Genomic DNA, 15,723 nt, shown 5'->3' with positions numbered 1-15,723 from the left:
GAGCCTCCACATGCCGAGCTCTCGCTCACCACCTTGGGCAAAAAAAAAAAGGGGGGGGGAGCAGCAGCAACCACGGCGACCAATGGGCTACAAGGAGGAGGAGCCAAGGACGGGGTGACTCAGGCAATGGGGAAACTCACCCGAGGATGAAGTTGACAGCATCTTCCGCGGGGCGCGCACTCTTGACTGGAGAGCGGCAGGGAGAACAGGTTTCCTCGCGTCTTGGTCTGGGCTGTGGTACGTCCCTCAAGTTGTATGGGGCACAATTGTGGCTGGGGCGGGCTTGTTGTTTAGGACGATCTTTCACCATAACTCCTCAGCATAACATCCTAGAGGAAAGATCTATAACGAGTGGGTTTGGTGTCTCTCCCCCCACCCCCGGTGGTCTGAAATAGAGCAATGACAGTATTTTGACCGTGGGGAGCGTTTTGGTGGGCGCATCTCTTGAAGGGGTTGCCTTTACGCCGCCAATGGGCTACTTTCTGCGGGGAAGTTTTCGTGTCTAAATTCGAGGGAACAAATTAATGCGACAGATGCTGAAGCGGCTGCAAACGTTTCCTAAAGCAGGCGTCTAATGATTATAAGGCTGCATGGGACTCTTAATACTGTTAATAATGATTATTTCTCGGTTAAAAAAAATTATAATCCTGTGCGAAGTGGGGTGGAGGGGGTTCCCCACTAATCCTTCTGGTCATTGTTTATATAAAATACATTCCTGATGATCTGGATGTGGAAGGTACCCTTGTGAGTCCAGGTTGGAGTGGGGCAATTGATCGGAACGAACTAAAACATTACAGAAAAACAGTGGGAGAGCTTTACTAAAAAAAAATAAAAATCTCCTTTTAGGTAATTTCTAAACGGGGTAATGGACTTGGGAGGAGCCTGGCTCTTCAGATTGTTACCACTTTAAGAAGGAAAAAGAGGCGGTATGATGGCAGATTTAATTAGATGGGATGGTCTAGGGACAAGAAATAAGTCTGCTGTACCAAAAGATACAAGGTTAAAAGTACAGTGGCTGCTGTCCTGTTGAAGATGTGAAATCCAGATATAATTCAGATCTATCTCCAGATCTCCTTGGAAGCACAGGGCAGAAGTAAATAAAGATGTAAATAGTTCTGGTATCAACAAAGCTAGCACAGTAGAAACCAATTTTGGTTGTGTTACCTAGAGGTTGGGTGCCTACCATCTCTATAGCAAGCTCCTATCATTAAATGTTAGGTCACTTCCTGTAGTTCTGGAAGGCTACAATTGGTGAGTGTTGAAAAAGACAGAAGTTGCATGTAGCCCTGTTGCTCAATTGAAAAAAAAAATTAATGCACATTTTGTCATTGACTTTTATAGGAATCTGCCATTTTACAATCTTGGAACTTTGATCAGAGAAACATTTATTCAGAAAGAAATCTCACTTAGTTCCTCATGATATATTCTAAACTTTAGTGTGTGTAAAGTTGTAGCCTTCACAGGAGTCTGATGAAAATGAAACTAACTACAATGCTATAGACACTTATTTTGGTGTATGTGGGTTATGGTGATTTGGCCGACTTTTATTTATCCTGTTTTCAGTGGATGATCCAGAAGCACTTGATGTTATAGGATTGTTGAAGTGGTTGTGGACATGGACCTGGTCAGTGCTTGAAGAAAAACCCACGTAAGTAAAACGTTCTTCCAAGGAAAACCTAGATTAAAATATGTGTGGTTACATAATTTAACATTTCAGAGTTCTGCTATATTATCATAGGAAGTCCTGAAAAAGTTCACTGCATTTGAAATACTTATGTGGATGCAAATCCCATTGAATAAGTGGGATGCTTTCTAGAAAATATGGGTATTGGTATGTTGCTATAGTTTTGCAGGGCAGAACAAACCCATGGAGGATAGTTTAATCCAAACATGAAAAGCCAATAGAATGCCTTAAAATGGAGTTATACCCAAATTAAATCAAACTTTCTCTTTGATTCTTTTCCTATGTCTTCACCTAACTTTTTAAAGGTAAGAGCCTTAACAAAGCTTCTGATCTTATAAGGTTAGCATGTAGTTGAAAGTAAGTTCTGGGTTAAAACCATATAATTCCATATATATTTTATTCTAGGTCTTGTGATTTCACTTCATCTTATATATTTGTCGTGTTTAGTTAATTTCTTGTTTTAGTACACTATCAATGTGTCAGGGTGGAAGAGCTTCAGGGGTCAGAATTTTCTAAAATATGAGGCATGACCTCATCAGGATCATGAGTCTCTGAGAGACACAGGCCTGTTCCCTCAGGTTGGAAATGAATGGGAAAGGAAATGGTGGTGGGAGGAAGAGATCAGGCCCAGGAATATTGAACTGGATTTGGGATTGGCACAATATGGGAATATGCACAACAGCATATTACCTTGGCGGGCGAAACACATCAGAGAATGTCGACACTAAGGATGTATGGAAGAATTTATTTCTTACCTGAAATAATTTAATGGTGTCTTCTGAAAAAGAGCTCGGTTGAAATGGGACAGTGTATACCCTGTTCAGGAAAAAGGTGACAGGAGATTTGTGGATTCATCTGCCATTTCCTGGACAGTTGTTGTTCTTGAATGTTCTACTTGAGCCTTGGGGACAGAACTAGGTAGACATTAGGACCCAAGAGGAGCATTCTAGAACAAAGATGGTCCAGAAATAGGAGATTTGTATGGACTTAATTTGGATTGGGGCTGCATGAGGAAAGCATGGTTGGACTCTTCTAGTGTTCATAATTTGTACAGTTGAAACAGATTCTTCTTCCTCACACTTGTGTTATTAGCCTTGGAAGGGAAAAAAAGATTGGAGCTCTCTTTTTTTAAACAACAGTGCTAGTAACAGCTTGGTGTAGAATCAGTTTTGACTGGCCAAGCTAAAGAAGAGTTAAGCTGTCCTTTTCCCTCTTGATGGGGGCTGTGATCTGAAACAGGGCCCTGTGTGGCTTCTACTTTTTAGAAAGATCTGCTCATGTATTCTGTAGCAGCTCATTCTTGTTACATTTCAAGTCTGTGTGAATACTTTTAAAACTGTACTGAAATGAAAAGAAGGTAATTACTCAAAACCTAACTTTAAAAAACACAAGACCAATTCAGAAACAAAAACCATTTCATTGCAGGAATTTTTGTTCACATGTAACACAGGACCTCCCCCCTCCCCCCATTTACATGCCAATATTCATGCAATGTCCTGATAAGCTATTTATCTTTTTCACCTGAACTATTATGTAGACTTATAATGTGACTCAGCAGGGAAGAGAAAGCTGGGTTGGGAGGGCATTTGTGATTACTGTTACATCTGTGGTTTTGTGCAGATGTAACATAGCAAAAGGAGAAGGGTGGCGGCAGCAGCAGCAAGTAGTACCAGAATGAAAGATGTGGATGCTATTTTGCGTGCTCCCACTGCTCACTGACATGGTGTGTGGGGGTGGTTTTTTTGCTCCCACATATATACAAAACATTATTTCATTAATTTATCCTCAGTTCCCCAACTCTAACCCAGTTCTAGAGTACAGGCCATTCTTTTTTCCATATAATAATAAATGGCAAAGAGTACATTACTTACATGAGGATAATGAATGTTCCACATAGGCTGACCATAGCTTGGGGATCTGACAGGGAGATGAAGCATGTGAGCGAACACACAGTGTGTTGTATCCAGTGCTACCTATAACAATGCTAACTGTATCCATGCTACCTATAACAATGATGTATGCTTAGACTGGATTTTTATAGGTTCTAGTTGCATAATTAACTGGTGAATTTTTTCCCCACATGAATCTGAACAATTTTTGATATATTGTAATAGCAGCAGGGTATTTCCACAGAATAAGCTGGTGTGGGGAAAACTAAGTGTGATGCCCTGTTTCCTCCAGAAACTGCAGCCGCCAACTTTTCTTTTACATTATATTTAGAAATAGTAACTACTCTTTTGTTCAAAAGGACAAAAGACAAAATGAGCGAATGCTGTTCTGTATAGACAAATACAATTTGAAAGGACAACTTTCTGAACAGTTTCAGTACATCAGCAGGGTAGAAATTTCTAAAGAAGTTGTAACTGACTGAAAATTGATTATGTAATGGTTAAGACACTACTTTCTTTTTTCAAATTACCATCTTTCCGAGGGAGTTTCCTGCATGACTGACAGGTTGGCTGATAACTTTATGTATAGCTGTTCGTAGATCTTTGCCAGAGCTGTTTTGTTGTTAGTCCGTTCATTCATTCTAAATACTTAACTTGATCTTCCAGTAAACTTAGGTGAGTCACTTGCCCCAAAATTATAACAGTTTGAATATTTAAAAGAACTTATTTTGAAAAAAATCCCATCATACTTCATGTATTATTTTAGAATGGTTTATGGTTTAAGAACAATCTAATGTAACCTCTTTATTTCCAGAAAAATATACCCATTAAATAATGCCTTTAGAACTTTTTTGAAAGGTTCCCATGAATTCAACACACTTGTATTGTTTTTATAAATGAAAATGTTATTCAGTAGAAAGTTGGATACAGAACTTTAGGAATTCAAGTTCAATTCTATAAACAAATCATGAAGACGTAATTCAGTTCAGTTCACAATCCTAACCAGAATAAGTTTCTCATACTTACCTAACTTTTTATTATGTTACATACAGGTTAGTTTGTTCAGCTGTACAGATTTGTTTAGTTTTTTCAGCTACTGGTTATTGAGAGTGATGTTTCTTTTCTGTACCCTTTCCCACTAAAAGATCTAAGTGGAACTGTGAATTCATCCGCTGCCCCTCCAAAGCCCCCTCCAAAGCCCCCTCCAACCTTCCCCCGTACCAAACACCAAGTCAACTCTGCCCTGCTAGGCCTGGCACCAGCCCTCCCAAGACCCCTCCAGCCATCCCCTGCCCCAAACACCAGGGGACTATTTTTAATGGCGGAAGCGTGATACTCTCTCTTTTCTGCTGAAGCACTACTGATCACATTTAGATCTTTCAGTGGGAAAGGGTCTAGCAAAAGACTAATCCAGGAGAGGTTATGATAGTAAAACAAATTATTGAGTATTCTTGGGAAGGAAGTCTACGTAATTCAACAAGAATCTAGGGGCACAGCTGTATTCTTTCATGGGCTCGGGAAGAATGAGATAGAGGAAATCAGAATTAGCCCAATGAGAATGGCACTATCTTAATGTCTGCAGGTACTTCTTTGTTATAAATTATTATTAAGGGAAAATGTGAGGCAAAATAATCAAGATAATTTGGGAGTCTGTGACTGGTAACTGTAGAAACCTTATGTTAGTACTCATGTGATAACTTTTGTTATAATTAGCACTTGTGAATATTGTGTTAATGAGCCTTACAGTCATTTGACAGCATGTGCCCAGTAAAGATAATGTGGTTAGTTAGATAACATAATTATAACACTGAGTTGGTGGTTAGTAACCTCACCTGCATACTCCACTAGTATTTTGCTGTTATGAGTAAAGAAATGGTTAGCATAGAAATATAGAGACTGTGATGAATGATTCACGTTATGCAAGTTGTATATGTGTGTTTAAGGGTTATTGAAGGAAATGGATGAGGGTATTTTGACACTAGATTCCAGGAACAATCAGTCAAATAAGACACTTACATTTTCACTTGCTCATTTACAGTAATTTTTATGTGTTTTGTACTAGAATATGCATAATTACCAGGCCCTAAGTAGCTGGATAAAATTATACAAATTACTGTCATTCTGACTTCCTCCCTTTCCCCCCTCCATTCTACTAATTATAATTTCACAAAGTGTTTTCCTTTTAATGGCATTGCTGTCCAGTGAATATACAATGTTCTGCCACTTGTGATTGCATTGTATGTTCCGACAGATACCTTAATATTGATTTCACTCTTTGTAGCAGTGGTAACATTTATTTTGAGTTCTGAAATACAGTTTCATAATGTGCCACCCAAGAAATATACAGTTCAGCTAGAATGCATTTGAAAAGATGTCCTCAGCTTTCATCTTTCACTGACTTGAGTTAAATTCATTTGCTCAGATCAAAAGGATTGTGAGTAGGGAAGCGGTCCTGTGCATGCCGGGGGAGTTATGAGAGACCACTTTTCAATCGTGTTTCAATTTAGTCTGCCCGACAACTTACTCCCCAAAGTTGGGCAGTCTTTAGGAACAGTCTACAATGCAGCACAAGGACATACAGGGAGGAATGAGGGAAGGGTCCTTCCTATAGCTGGATGTTCAGTTGAACCAAAGTGGCTATAATCAATATTACTGATATTAATTACTGTAGAAAGCAAACCTGCCTTTCACCTCCCAGCTCCTCCCACTCTTCCATCTGTGTCCGCTGTAGAACTAGATCTAGTACCATCATACTTCTAACTGGAAAGCATCTCTCCTCCTAACCACCACCCCCCAAAAAAATTCTGCAAAGGCAATTCAGATCTTGAAAACAGTATACATCTTTGTTAACTCTTAAGAGACTCTTTAAAAACTAATCCAGCAGGCCAGCCATGCTTGAACTGTTAGTCCTTGTTTTTCATAATAAAGTAAGGCACTAATTGCTAATTACTTGTGAGTCCTGTCTGACTAGACCTGGTGTCACCAGGTAGGAAATCCTGAAACTAAACAAACACTTCTGTAAACAAAGCCATCCAAGGTGGGAGCTCATCAGTATTCCCATAGAATGTCTAGAATTTAGTTAAGGGGTCCACACATTTTGACTCTCCTTACTAGCCAGCTTCATTTGTGGTGGCCACTGACTCCTTCCTCCTGAAGATAAGTGTATATGCCTGAGGAGAGGCAGAAAGGATATGCTTGTGTTGTATGGCCAGAATGCATTTAGGGAAGGCAAGAAGTGTTCAAGTCCCTCTTGCAGCTTCCATAACTCGTGGATAGATGTTGGAGAAGGAGGAGAAAAGAGTTGTGCTGTGATTGTTCTGCACTGGAAATGACTAATCCCACTTCCTCCAGTGCTTTGTGTGTTTGTTAGGTTAGGATACATTCTAGTTTGCTTTCTGTGGGACTATGGAAAAGGAGAGAGGTGTCATGAATCTTGTATGCTGCTTCAGCATCCTACTCTGCAATTCACCCAGAACGGGGGGGGGGGGGACTTGTTTGTTTAGAAATTCATATCCCTCTGCTCCCAATGATTTCAAGGTGACTTAAATACACCAACAATAAAAGTAGAGCAACCAAAAATAAAATATATTAAAATGATATCCCAGTTTGAAAAATTATTTCACAGTGATTTTAATCAACCACTCTGTGAAACCTTTACAATTATAAAGTCAATAACTATTTTAAATTAAATACCATTTAAAAATGGAATTATGTTGTAATTCTACTGCTGGCAAACTATCCAAAGGGAGCTATCATTATATCAGACCCTGTCCTTAATAGAGCCACATGCACTTGGTCAACAATAAAATAACTGGAAGGAAATATTAGTTGACTTGAACTGAAACAAGGTTACTCTCTTGCCATAATGGAAGAGGGGTTTTGTGGCTCCCCGGTTAAATTAGACAGTGGGTCTTGACTTTCCTTTAGGGAGGCACAGTGTGTATGTGGGCAGGGAATTGATTCCAGTGTATTTATATGTTTACATACATTATTTTGGCTTATACCTCAGTTATCTAGCATTTGACAGCAAGGGCCAGCTGATGTTATCCTTACATACATTGTTAATGCTTAAATGAGAATGTGTTTTGATATGTAAGTGGAATAATAAGCCATGTTGCTTTAGTAACTGCAGTTGTGGCTCTTAAATACTGCAGTATGCTATAATCCTCCTTGTTATCTAATTCTCAGTTGCAGGGAAATCTTCATATGAAGGAATATTTAGTTGTGTGAGCAACCTGAACAGATTTAGTACAGTTTTTACCTCTACATTTGCTGTTTGTGAGAACAAGTTTTGATATTACAGAGCAAAATTCTGGAACTATCTTCATTCCCATTGACTGCCACAATTAACCACATCATTCATCACTAGGAGCACTTGGTTTAACTTCTAGTGGTAACATGTGGCATTACCAGTTTTATACTCCTGGGGCATCTTTAAATTGTAAAATAGCCTATTATGAGATGAGCTCTTGTAGACAGAAGCACCACCAGGTGCAAAAATGGAAAGAAGAGGTCTCAGCCACCAGGACACTTATCCTTGTACTCAGTACTCACTGTTGTTTATCCTGAGTCCCTTTGGCCTACCTAGCAGTCCCTACCACACCATATTACACACTATGGAGAGTCAGTGTGTTGCAGTGCTTATAGTATAGATTGGGACCTAGATTCAAATCCCTGAATTTTCATGAAATTAATTGGATGACCTAGGACCATTCATTCTCTCTTAGGGTGAATGGCCCTCACAACATACAACATACAGAGCCCTGCATGGGTGGGCGGTCTATCAAATCCAAGTAATTAATAAACAAACAAACAAACAAATAATTGTGAGAATAATACAGGGAAGGGAGACCTTGGAGGGTGGGTGATTTGAAAGTGCATTAAATAAATTCTTGACATTCTCCTTCCTTGATTTAAGCCAGATTATTTTTAATGGAAAAAGAATGTTATGTCTATGTGCTGAGTGCTGAGCAAAGTCTTAAGTCTTTTTACTTATTGATCTATATGCAGGCAGTATTTTACCCAGTGTTCCAACTGAATGCCATGGCATTATGATGACTGAATAGAAGTTGAATATTTAGCACTTTTAAAGTATTTTGTACTGAATAGCTTCAAATATGTAGGCTATCTTATTTAGATTTTTACTGTTTGGTAGTGTCATGCAGCCCTCCCTGCTACACTATACCATTAGACCTATCCCACCAGAAAATCTTTGTAGGTCTATTTGAAATTTGCTAAACTGCATAAGAAACAGCCTCCTTTGTTTCAAATGGCTTCTGTGTCATTACTGCAAAATATGATTTGAACCTTGGAATGTCTTTGAATAGTTTTCTGACAGGAGCAGAGAGCTACTCAGGTAAAAATCTTTACAATAGAGACATTACAAGGAGTTTCTTCAGCTTAACAACATCTGTTTATACTAGTGTTGTGAGAGGACCTCTTACCCTGCATCAGGTGGGCTTTCTGCCTTAATTATTTAAAGTACATTTGTTAGTTTTGAAAAAAAGTACCAAACTTAAAACTGAAAAATTCTAATTTCTAAAGCATGGAAAACTGCTCTTGGGGAGATTAGTTCTGTGGTGTCACAGTCCCCCAGGTATTCAGTGCAGTGGATAGCTACTTTCAACCCCAAGAACATATAACCAGTTTTCCTTAGATCTATTTCTTGGAAGATAATTGCATGCCTGAACATAATGTGTGGGTGTGTATGCTTCATTGCCAGCCATGATTCCACTAACTGTAGCAGGAAATGCAATGGATACTTTTGTAATGACAGACTGCCTTTAAGCCTTTGAGGGTTCATTTAAACTGTGGGAAATAAAATAATCTTGAAACATAATGCATTACACTAGTTTAACAGTGAAAACTAATATTTTCCATTTCATTCAAAAAAGTAGATAGACCCACAGATATTTGCAGTTAGGGCAGAGGAAAAAATGCAAAACAAAGGCTCATTCCGCACATGCAGAATAATGCACTTTCAAACTGCTTTCAGTGCCCTTTGAAGCTGTGCCGAATGGCAAAATCCACTTGCAAACAGTTGTGAAAGTGGTTTGAAAACTCATTATTTTGCGTGTGCGGAAGGGGCCAAAGACTTTGCATGTTCTCCTGATTGGCCCTTTACACTTTACTCTACTCTACTCTTACTCCTGCTTCTTCTGCAAAAGTCTGGAGTCTATACTCTTAGTAGCCCATAATTTATTTATTTATTTATTTATTTATTTATTAAACTTTTATACCGCCCCATCCTCCAGGGGCTCTGGGCGATTATTACCTTGTAATCATAATTATCCTATTTATTTATTTATTTATTTATTAAACTTTTATACCGCCCCATCCTCCAGGGGCTCTGGGCGGTGTACAGCATAATCTTAATTATCCTATTAATAATAGGAAACCTGTCTTATCTTCCACTCTCCATTGATATATGCATGGTATTTTCTTTGCAACTAAATATCCTACATAGATTTTCTTGGCTTTTACATTTCTTTAGTTTAACACCTCAGTCACATATGATTTGTTTAAAGCTGACACTGCCTAAAACAATTCACCAACCAGATATTCCTGGCATTCTGTGGTTGTAATCATATTGCTACACATCCTATACCAATTTCTAAATCTCCCTTGCAAGTATTCCACCAATGCTGCTTGTGGCTGTGATTCAGAGTTCACATGGAAGCTATTTCATTCAGTTCTTATGACTAGTGATTTACCTATGAACTCAGGAACAAGACAGAAGACACACTGAGAGACTGTTTCAATAGCTTCTCTTGTGTGTACCAAACTCAATCATTTCTCTGCCTTGAGCCTGCCCAGCATGCATGGTATTGAATGGGGACTGTCCACAAGGTACGTGATAATTTCAAGCCTGCTCAGAAACACTTCTCCAGCATACATGTTAGCATCTATAATATGCTATTCCTTGCATGTGAGGAACTTCTTTTTGATTTTCCAAGAACCAAAACTATTCTTCATAGTCATTGGATGCCCCCTTTTCTTTATTCTCATTCTTAATCTTGTGCTGACTGTCTCTTACAGGAAATTTTATGTTATTTATATGGCTGTTGTGGGGCATGGAATGGAAAGAAGTGGGGTGATATAGGGAAGAAGTGGATTTTGTGGGGGTGGGTGGATAAGCAACTGTTGCCTAGAAAGTGGGAGCAAGATGAGAAGAAGCAGGTGAAGTGTGGAAAGCAAAAGACTTGCTGTGCTCAATGAGAGCAATGGTAGTGGCTAGAGGATGTTGAACTCATCTATATATATATAAAAAGCAAACCGTGAGTTTGTTCCTGATGGTCTAGCACAGGAACTGCTGGGCCAATTCCTCTGAAAATTCCCAGCCACTGTAGTCAGCCAGGCGAGAGTGTTTTTAGATGTTCACATACCTGAAATTTCACACCTGTCCCAGGTAAAATGCCTTTTTCCTGGTGCTCCATGGTGAAGGACATGCAGCTGCCTGTGTGTAACTGTCACCCTTAGAATGTTCGTGCCCTTAGAATGTTTGCTCAGACGGCCAGATATGAGCAGTGAAAACAGTACATAGATAATAATTCGAGTGGAAGTGAAACACATACACACGTACGTTGCCGTGTGAGATGTCAGATGGGGTTCCCCCCCTCACACGCAGGTACCTTTCACTCTCTATGTCTCACGCACTACTACCACACAACACACATACTCTCATACACATTAAGCTCATCCTCACACTCCTCACTCTGCCCTCCCTCCCATCCAACCACCACTTAACTACTTCCTCACCCATATTCCATACCCATATTGAACAAGCTTCAATGTAAAAGACAGCTGGAGGGGGGGGAGGGAAGGGATGGAGGGGGAGGCATGCAAGGGAAGGGAAGTGGGGGAGGGGAGAGAGTGAGGAGTGGCATGCAAGGGGGGAGGGAGGGGGCCCAGCATCTGGACATGACCCACCCACCCTAGCAGATCTGGCCAATTATATACCTAACTTACTTCACAGGCTTGTTGTTGTGAGTATAAAATGGAGGAAAGGAGAACTATGTAAGCCACCTTGTTCCCCGCTGGGAAGAAAGGTGCAGTTTAAATGACATCAATAAATAATAAAATAATGTCAATCATAGCTTTTCCCTGTCCTGTTTCAAAACCAACCAATTTAGTGGCCATTACATTCTGTGACAATTTATTCAACCAGCTAATTACACTTAGAATGAAGAAGCATTTTTTTGGGGTGTAATCTGTATCCATTGCCCATCAACTTCATTGCATGCACCCAAGTTATAGTATTAGGGAAGAAGAAGAAGTTCTTTTCTGTCCACTTTCTCTGTCCCATGGATAATTTTATAAATCTTTATCATGTCCCGTCCCCCCCACCCCCGGTTTTATTTTCTCTAAACTAAAAAGCTCAAGCTCCCAAGGTGTTTAGCTTTACCTCATATAGAAGATTCTCCAATTCCTTGTTAGTTGTTCAATTACTTCCTGTTAATTGCCTAGATTTGTTGGACTGGTTAGAACTTGGTGTGTTCTTGATTGCCAATGATCATTTTGTACAGGAACGCATCAAGAAATCTACCCAATACACCAAAAAAGACTGAGGGGGAAAAGCAGGGCATTAAACACTGGCACTTTTGGGGATCCAATTCAGATCACACAGTTTGAATTGAGTTTGATCTTGGGAAATACAGTGCTCCATATATAAGTGTGTATGGGTGTGTGTGTATAGTATAATTAACAAGTCTGACTTGGATAGGCCAGGGTAGCCTGATCTCATCAGATCTCAGAAACTAAGCAGGGTTGACCTTGACAGGTTTTGGATGGCAGACCTTCAAGGAATACCAGAGCCATGATGTGGAGGCAGGCAATAGCAAATCACCTCTAAATGTCTCTTTTCTTGAAAAGTCCACAAGATGTCACCATAAGTCAAATATCACTTGAGCGTAAAAAAATTAATAATAATAATTAAAACCCTGTAGAATCCTAGAATCTGTAGAGATTGTTTTAGTTTTCTTGTTTTTTGTTGTTTTTGCCATCTAGTCACAAGTGACTTAGGGAGACCCTCTTGGATTTTCTGGGCAAAAGATGGTCAGAGGTGGTTTACCATTGCTGCCTCCTCTCAGTGGTGTAGCGCCAACTGGTCAGGGTGCGCGCGATGTGGCAGGGGCATGGTGGGGGCGTTCTAGAGCAGGGGCGGGTGGCGCTGTAGCAGGGGCGCAGGGCGTGCACGTGCCCCGGGTGCAGTTTTCCCTCGTTCCACCCTGCCTCCTCTTCATGTAGAGGAGTGGAGAATCAAACCCAGTCTCCAGATTAGTGTACATTGCTCTTAACCACTACACCACTCTGGCTCCTGTTTTCTTGTTACACCACTGTGATTCTCCACCCCTCAAAAAGCTTTAATTTTAAACCACATACACTGGAAATGCTGCTTCTGACTTGAAAAGCTGACTTTTCTCCATCACACCTCATGGTCAGTGATGAAAAACCTCCAAGTATATATATTTAGTGTTTCAGTTTTTTCTTCCATTTTTCTGAGTGATCTATATTTTAATGATAAAGACACATTGTTGCTATGTTAAAGCATATTCTAAACTGTATACAGGACATAGGATTTACAGCATTGAATAATATATCAAAAAGCTACTATTATCAGTAATTCCAGTAAAAAATATCAAAACTAGTGTCACATTTAGGCCAGTTAAGAAATTCTTTCTGTTTTTAATTGCTCTGTATTTTCCTTCTTTCGTACCTATAGGCAAAATGAGAGATCGACTTTTCGAGCTTCAGGAGCTATCAAGGCTTTATAGCCAGCATACTCCTGTTGTGGTTGATGACTTGCCATTACCTCATGAAAACCTTCTGTTTGAGACAGATTATGCTGTAGCAAGTATCTACAAAGACATTCAAGCTATCCGGACAAATAACGATCACCTCAAAGGAGATGTTCGGCGCCTGAGCAAACAAAATGCCCGCTTTCTTACCTCTATGCGCCGCCTCAGCAGCATAAAACGTGATACCAACACAATTGCAAAAGACATAAAGGGCCGTGGAGAAGAGATTCACAGGAAACTTCAGGCTTTGAGAGACTTCAGTGAAGATGCAGAAACAAAATATGGTTCCAACTCCATCATAGCTCGTGTATCAAAGGACCACTATGTTGACCTAATGCATAGCTTTCAGACAACCATGTTTGAATACAATGAGACAGAGATGAACCAGCGGGAAAACTGCAAGGCTAGGATTCAGCGACAGCTAGAGATCATGGGCAAGGATGTGTCTGGGAACCAGATAGAGGACATGATTGAGCAAGGCAGGTGGGATGTTTTCTCTGAGAACCTTCTGTCTGACATCAAGGGTGCTCGTTCAGCCTTGAATGAGATAGAGACCCGGCATAAAGAGTTAATGAAGCTGGAGTATCGTATAAGGGAAGTCCATGAACTCTTCTTGCAAGTAGCGCTGCTGGTGGAAGAGCAGGCAGACACGTTTAATGTCATTGAGCTCAATGTCCAAAATGTTAAAGACTATGTTGGAGAAGCGAAAGGTGAAGTGAGGAGAGCCCTGGAATACAGGAGGAAACATCCATTCCGAACGATCATCTGCAGTTGCTTAAAATGCGTCAGGGGTTAACTGTTGGTTGTCCTTAAATCACTAGATTAACATTGTGAGGATTGTTCAAATAGTTATACATTTTGAAATTAGTATCATGGCTCGTGCAATGGCATTTTCTCGGAAGAAAGAAAAGAAGATGGGACTGAAAGACGTGGGAGTATGGATAATAACTTTTACAACTGTTGTAAGCAGACATTTTAATACATAATATATTGTAAATAGAAGATGTTTATTTTTATAGGTATGTTTATTGCACATATTCCACAAAATGAAGATATAAAGTATTTATTGTGGTTATTATATGAAGGAAATTGTTGTGATCCTGTCTAGTAGCATTTTGTTTACAAGGGGAAAGATGAATGCAGAGAAGTATGAAAAAGAGGAGGTTGAAAGTTGCTAATAATGGTTTGCAAGGCCACAGGTTAGGGGTAGATAGTGAAAGAGAAGTCTCACAAGAGAATGGGACAGGCCAGATGCCAGGGGAAAGTTGTATGGCTCTGTCTAGAGCAGGGGTAGGGAACCTGCAGCTCTCCAGATGTTCAGGAACTACAATTCCCATCAGCCCCTACCAGCATGGCCAATTGGCCATGCTGACAGAGGCTGATGGGAATTGTAGTTCCTGAACATCTGGAGAGCCGCAGGTTCCCTACCCCTGGTCTAGAGGACTGAAGAGCTGTTTGGAGGAAGAGTGAAGCTGGTAGCAGAGGTATCTTTTAAACCTCCCCAAACCACTCTCATGAGATCATTCCCCAATAAAGGAGAGTGGATTTACATCACCTTTCTCTCCTGCAAGGAGACTCAAAGTGGCTTACTAATCCTTTCCCTTCCTTTCCCCACAACAGACACCTTGTGAGGTAGGTGGGGTGGGAGATTTCCAAGGAACTGTGATTAGCCCAAAGTCACCCAGCAGGAATGTAGGAGTGCAGAAGCAAATCTAGTTCACCAAATAAGACTCTGCCACTCATGTGGAGGTGTGGGGAATCAAACCTGGTTCACCAGATTAGGTTCCACTTGCTCTTAACCACTACACCATGCTGGAATGGGAAGGAACGCTACATTTAGTCTTCAGCCATGCTAGTTCGTATGTTTTTTTGAGGGCTGTCAAAGCGGAATGTTGATCATCCTGTGCGCAATTACCAACTTCAAAAAGAATTGCAAAATTCATTGGATACCTTTTTATTTATTTTTTTACTGAATTGCTGTTTTTGTTGTTTAAGAAAAAATGTTGCAGTATTATGTAACTTCTGGCTAGTTTGATTTCTATTTTTTTCAGGAATTGAATGACTTGTATTGTGCTTTTAATTTGAACAAATACTATTCAGCATTTAATGTAGTCTTTGCTTATCATTCTGTATGAAACACTGTAGAACTTTTAAAAACTCTTGGATTATAATGCAGCATTAAGCAGACATATAGTGTTTTAATAGCAAGCTTGCTATGGAAATGTCTTCTCTCATTTTCTGACAAATATTTCTGACAGAATATTGCATATGCATGAAAGAACCAGTTTTCAGTCTAATTTTCAGCTGGTTTTCAGTCTAAAATTATTGTTGTTGGCTTTTATATCCCTCAAAT

General features: G+C 39.9%; 1 protein-coding gene and 1 long non-coding RNA gene across 2 annotated transcripts; one reads left to right on the top strand and one right to left on the bottom strand.

Moving 5' to 3' along the window:
• The first annotated feature begins 162 nt into the window (after positions 1–162).
• On the top strand, positions 163–14,642 carry STX11 (syntaxin 11). The gene is made up of 3 exons (XM_048507514.1): positions 163–237; positions 1,564–1,648; positions 13,295–14,642. Exon 3 carries the CDS (start codon positions 13,300–13,302, stop codon positions 14,164–14,166), a length of 867 nt encoding a protein of 288 aa, XP_048363471.1. The 5' UTR covers positions 163–237; positions 1,564–1,648; positions 13,295–13,299; the 3' UTR covers positions 14,167–14,642.
• LOC125438882 lies at positions 1,267–11,007 on the bottom strand. The gene is made up of 3 exons (XR_007245438.1): positions 10,959–11,007; positions 3,556–3,601; positions 1,267–1,676 (listed from the first exon to the last, which is right to left on the bottom strand). It is a non-coding gene; the product is annotated as an uncharacterized LOC125438882 (long non-coding RNA).
• Positions 14,643–15,723: the final 1,081 nt, after the last annotated feature.

This window comes from Sphaerodactylus townsendi, linkage group LG01 (assembly GCF_021028975.2).
Source record: "Sphaerodactylus townsendi isolate TG3544 linkage group LG01, MPM_Stown_v2.3, whole genome shotgun sequence".
Classification (NCBI taxonomy): Eukaryota; Metazoa; Chordata; class Lepidosauria; order Squamata; family Sphaerodactylidae; genus Sphaerodactylus; species Sphaerodactylus townsendi.
This window is presented reverse-complemented; position numbering and strand designations above follow the sequence as displayed.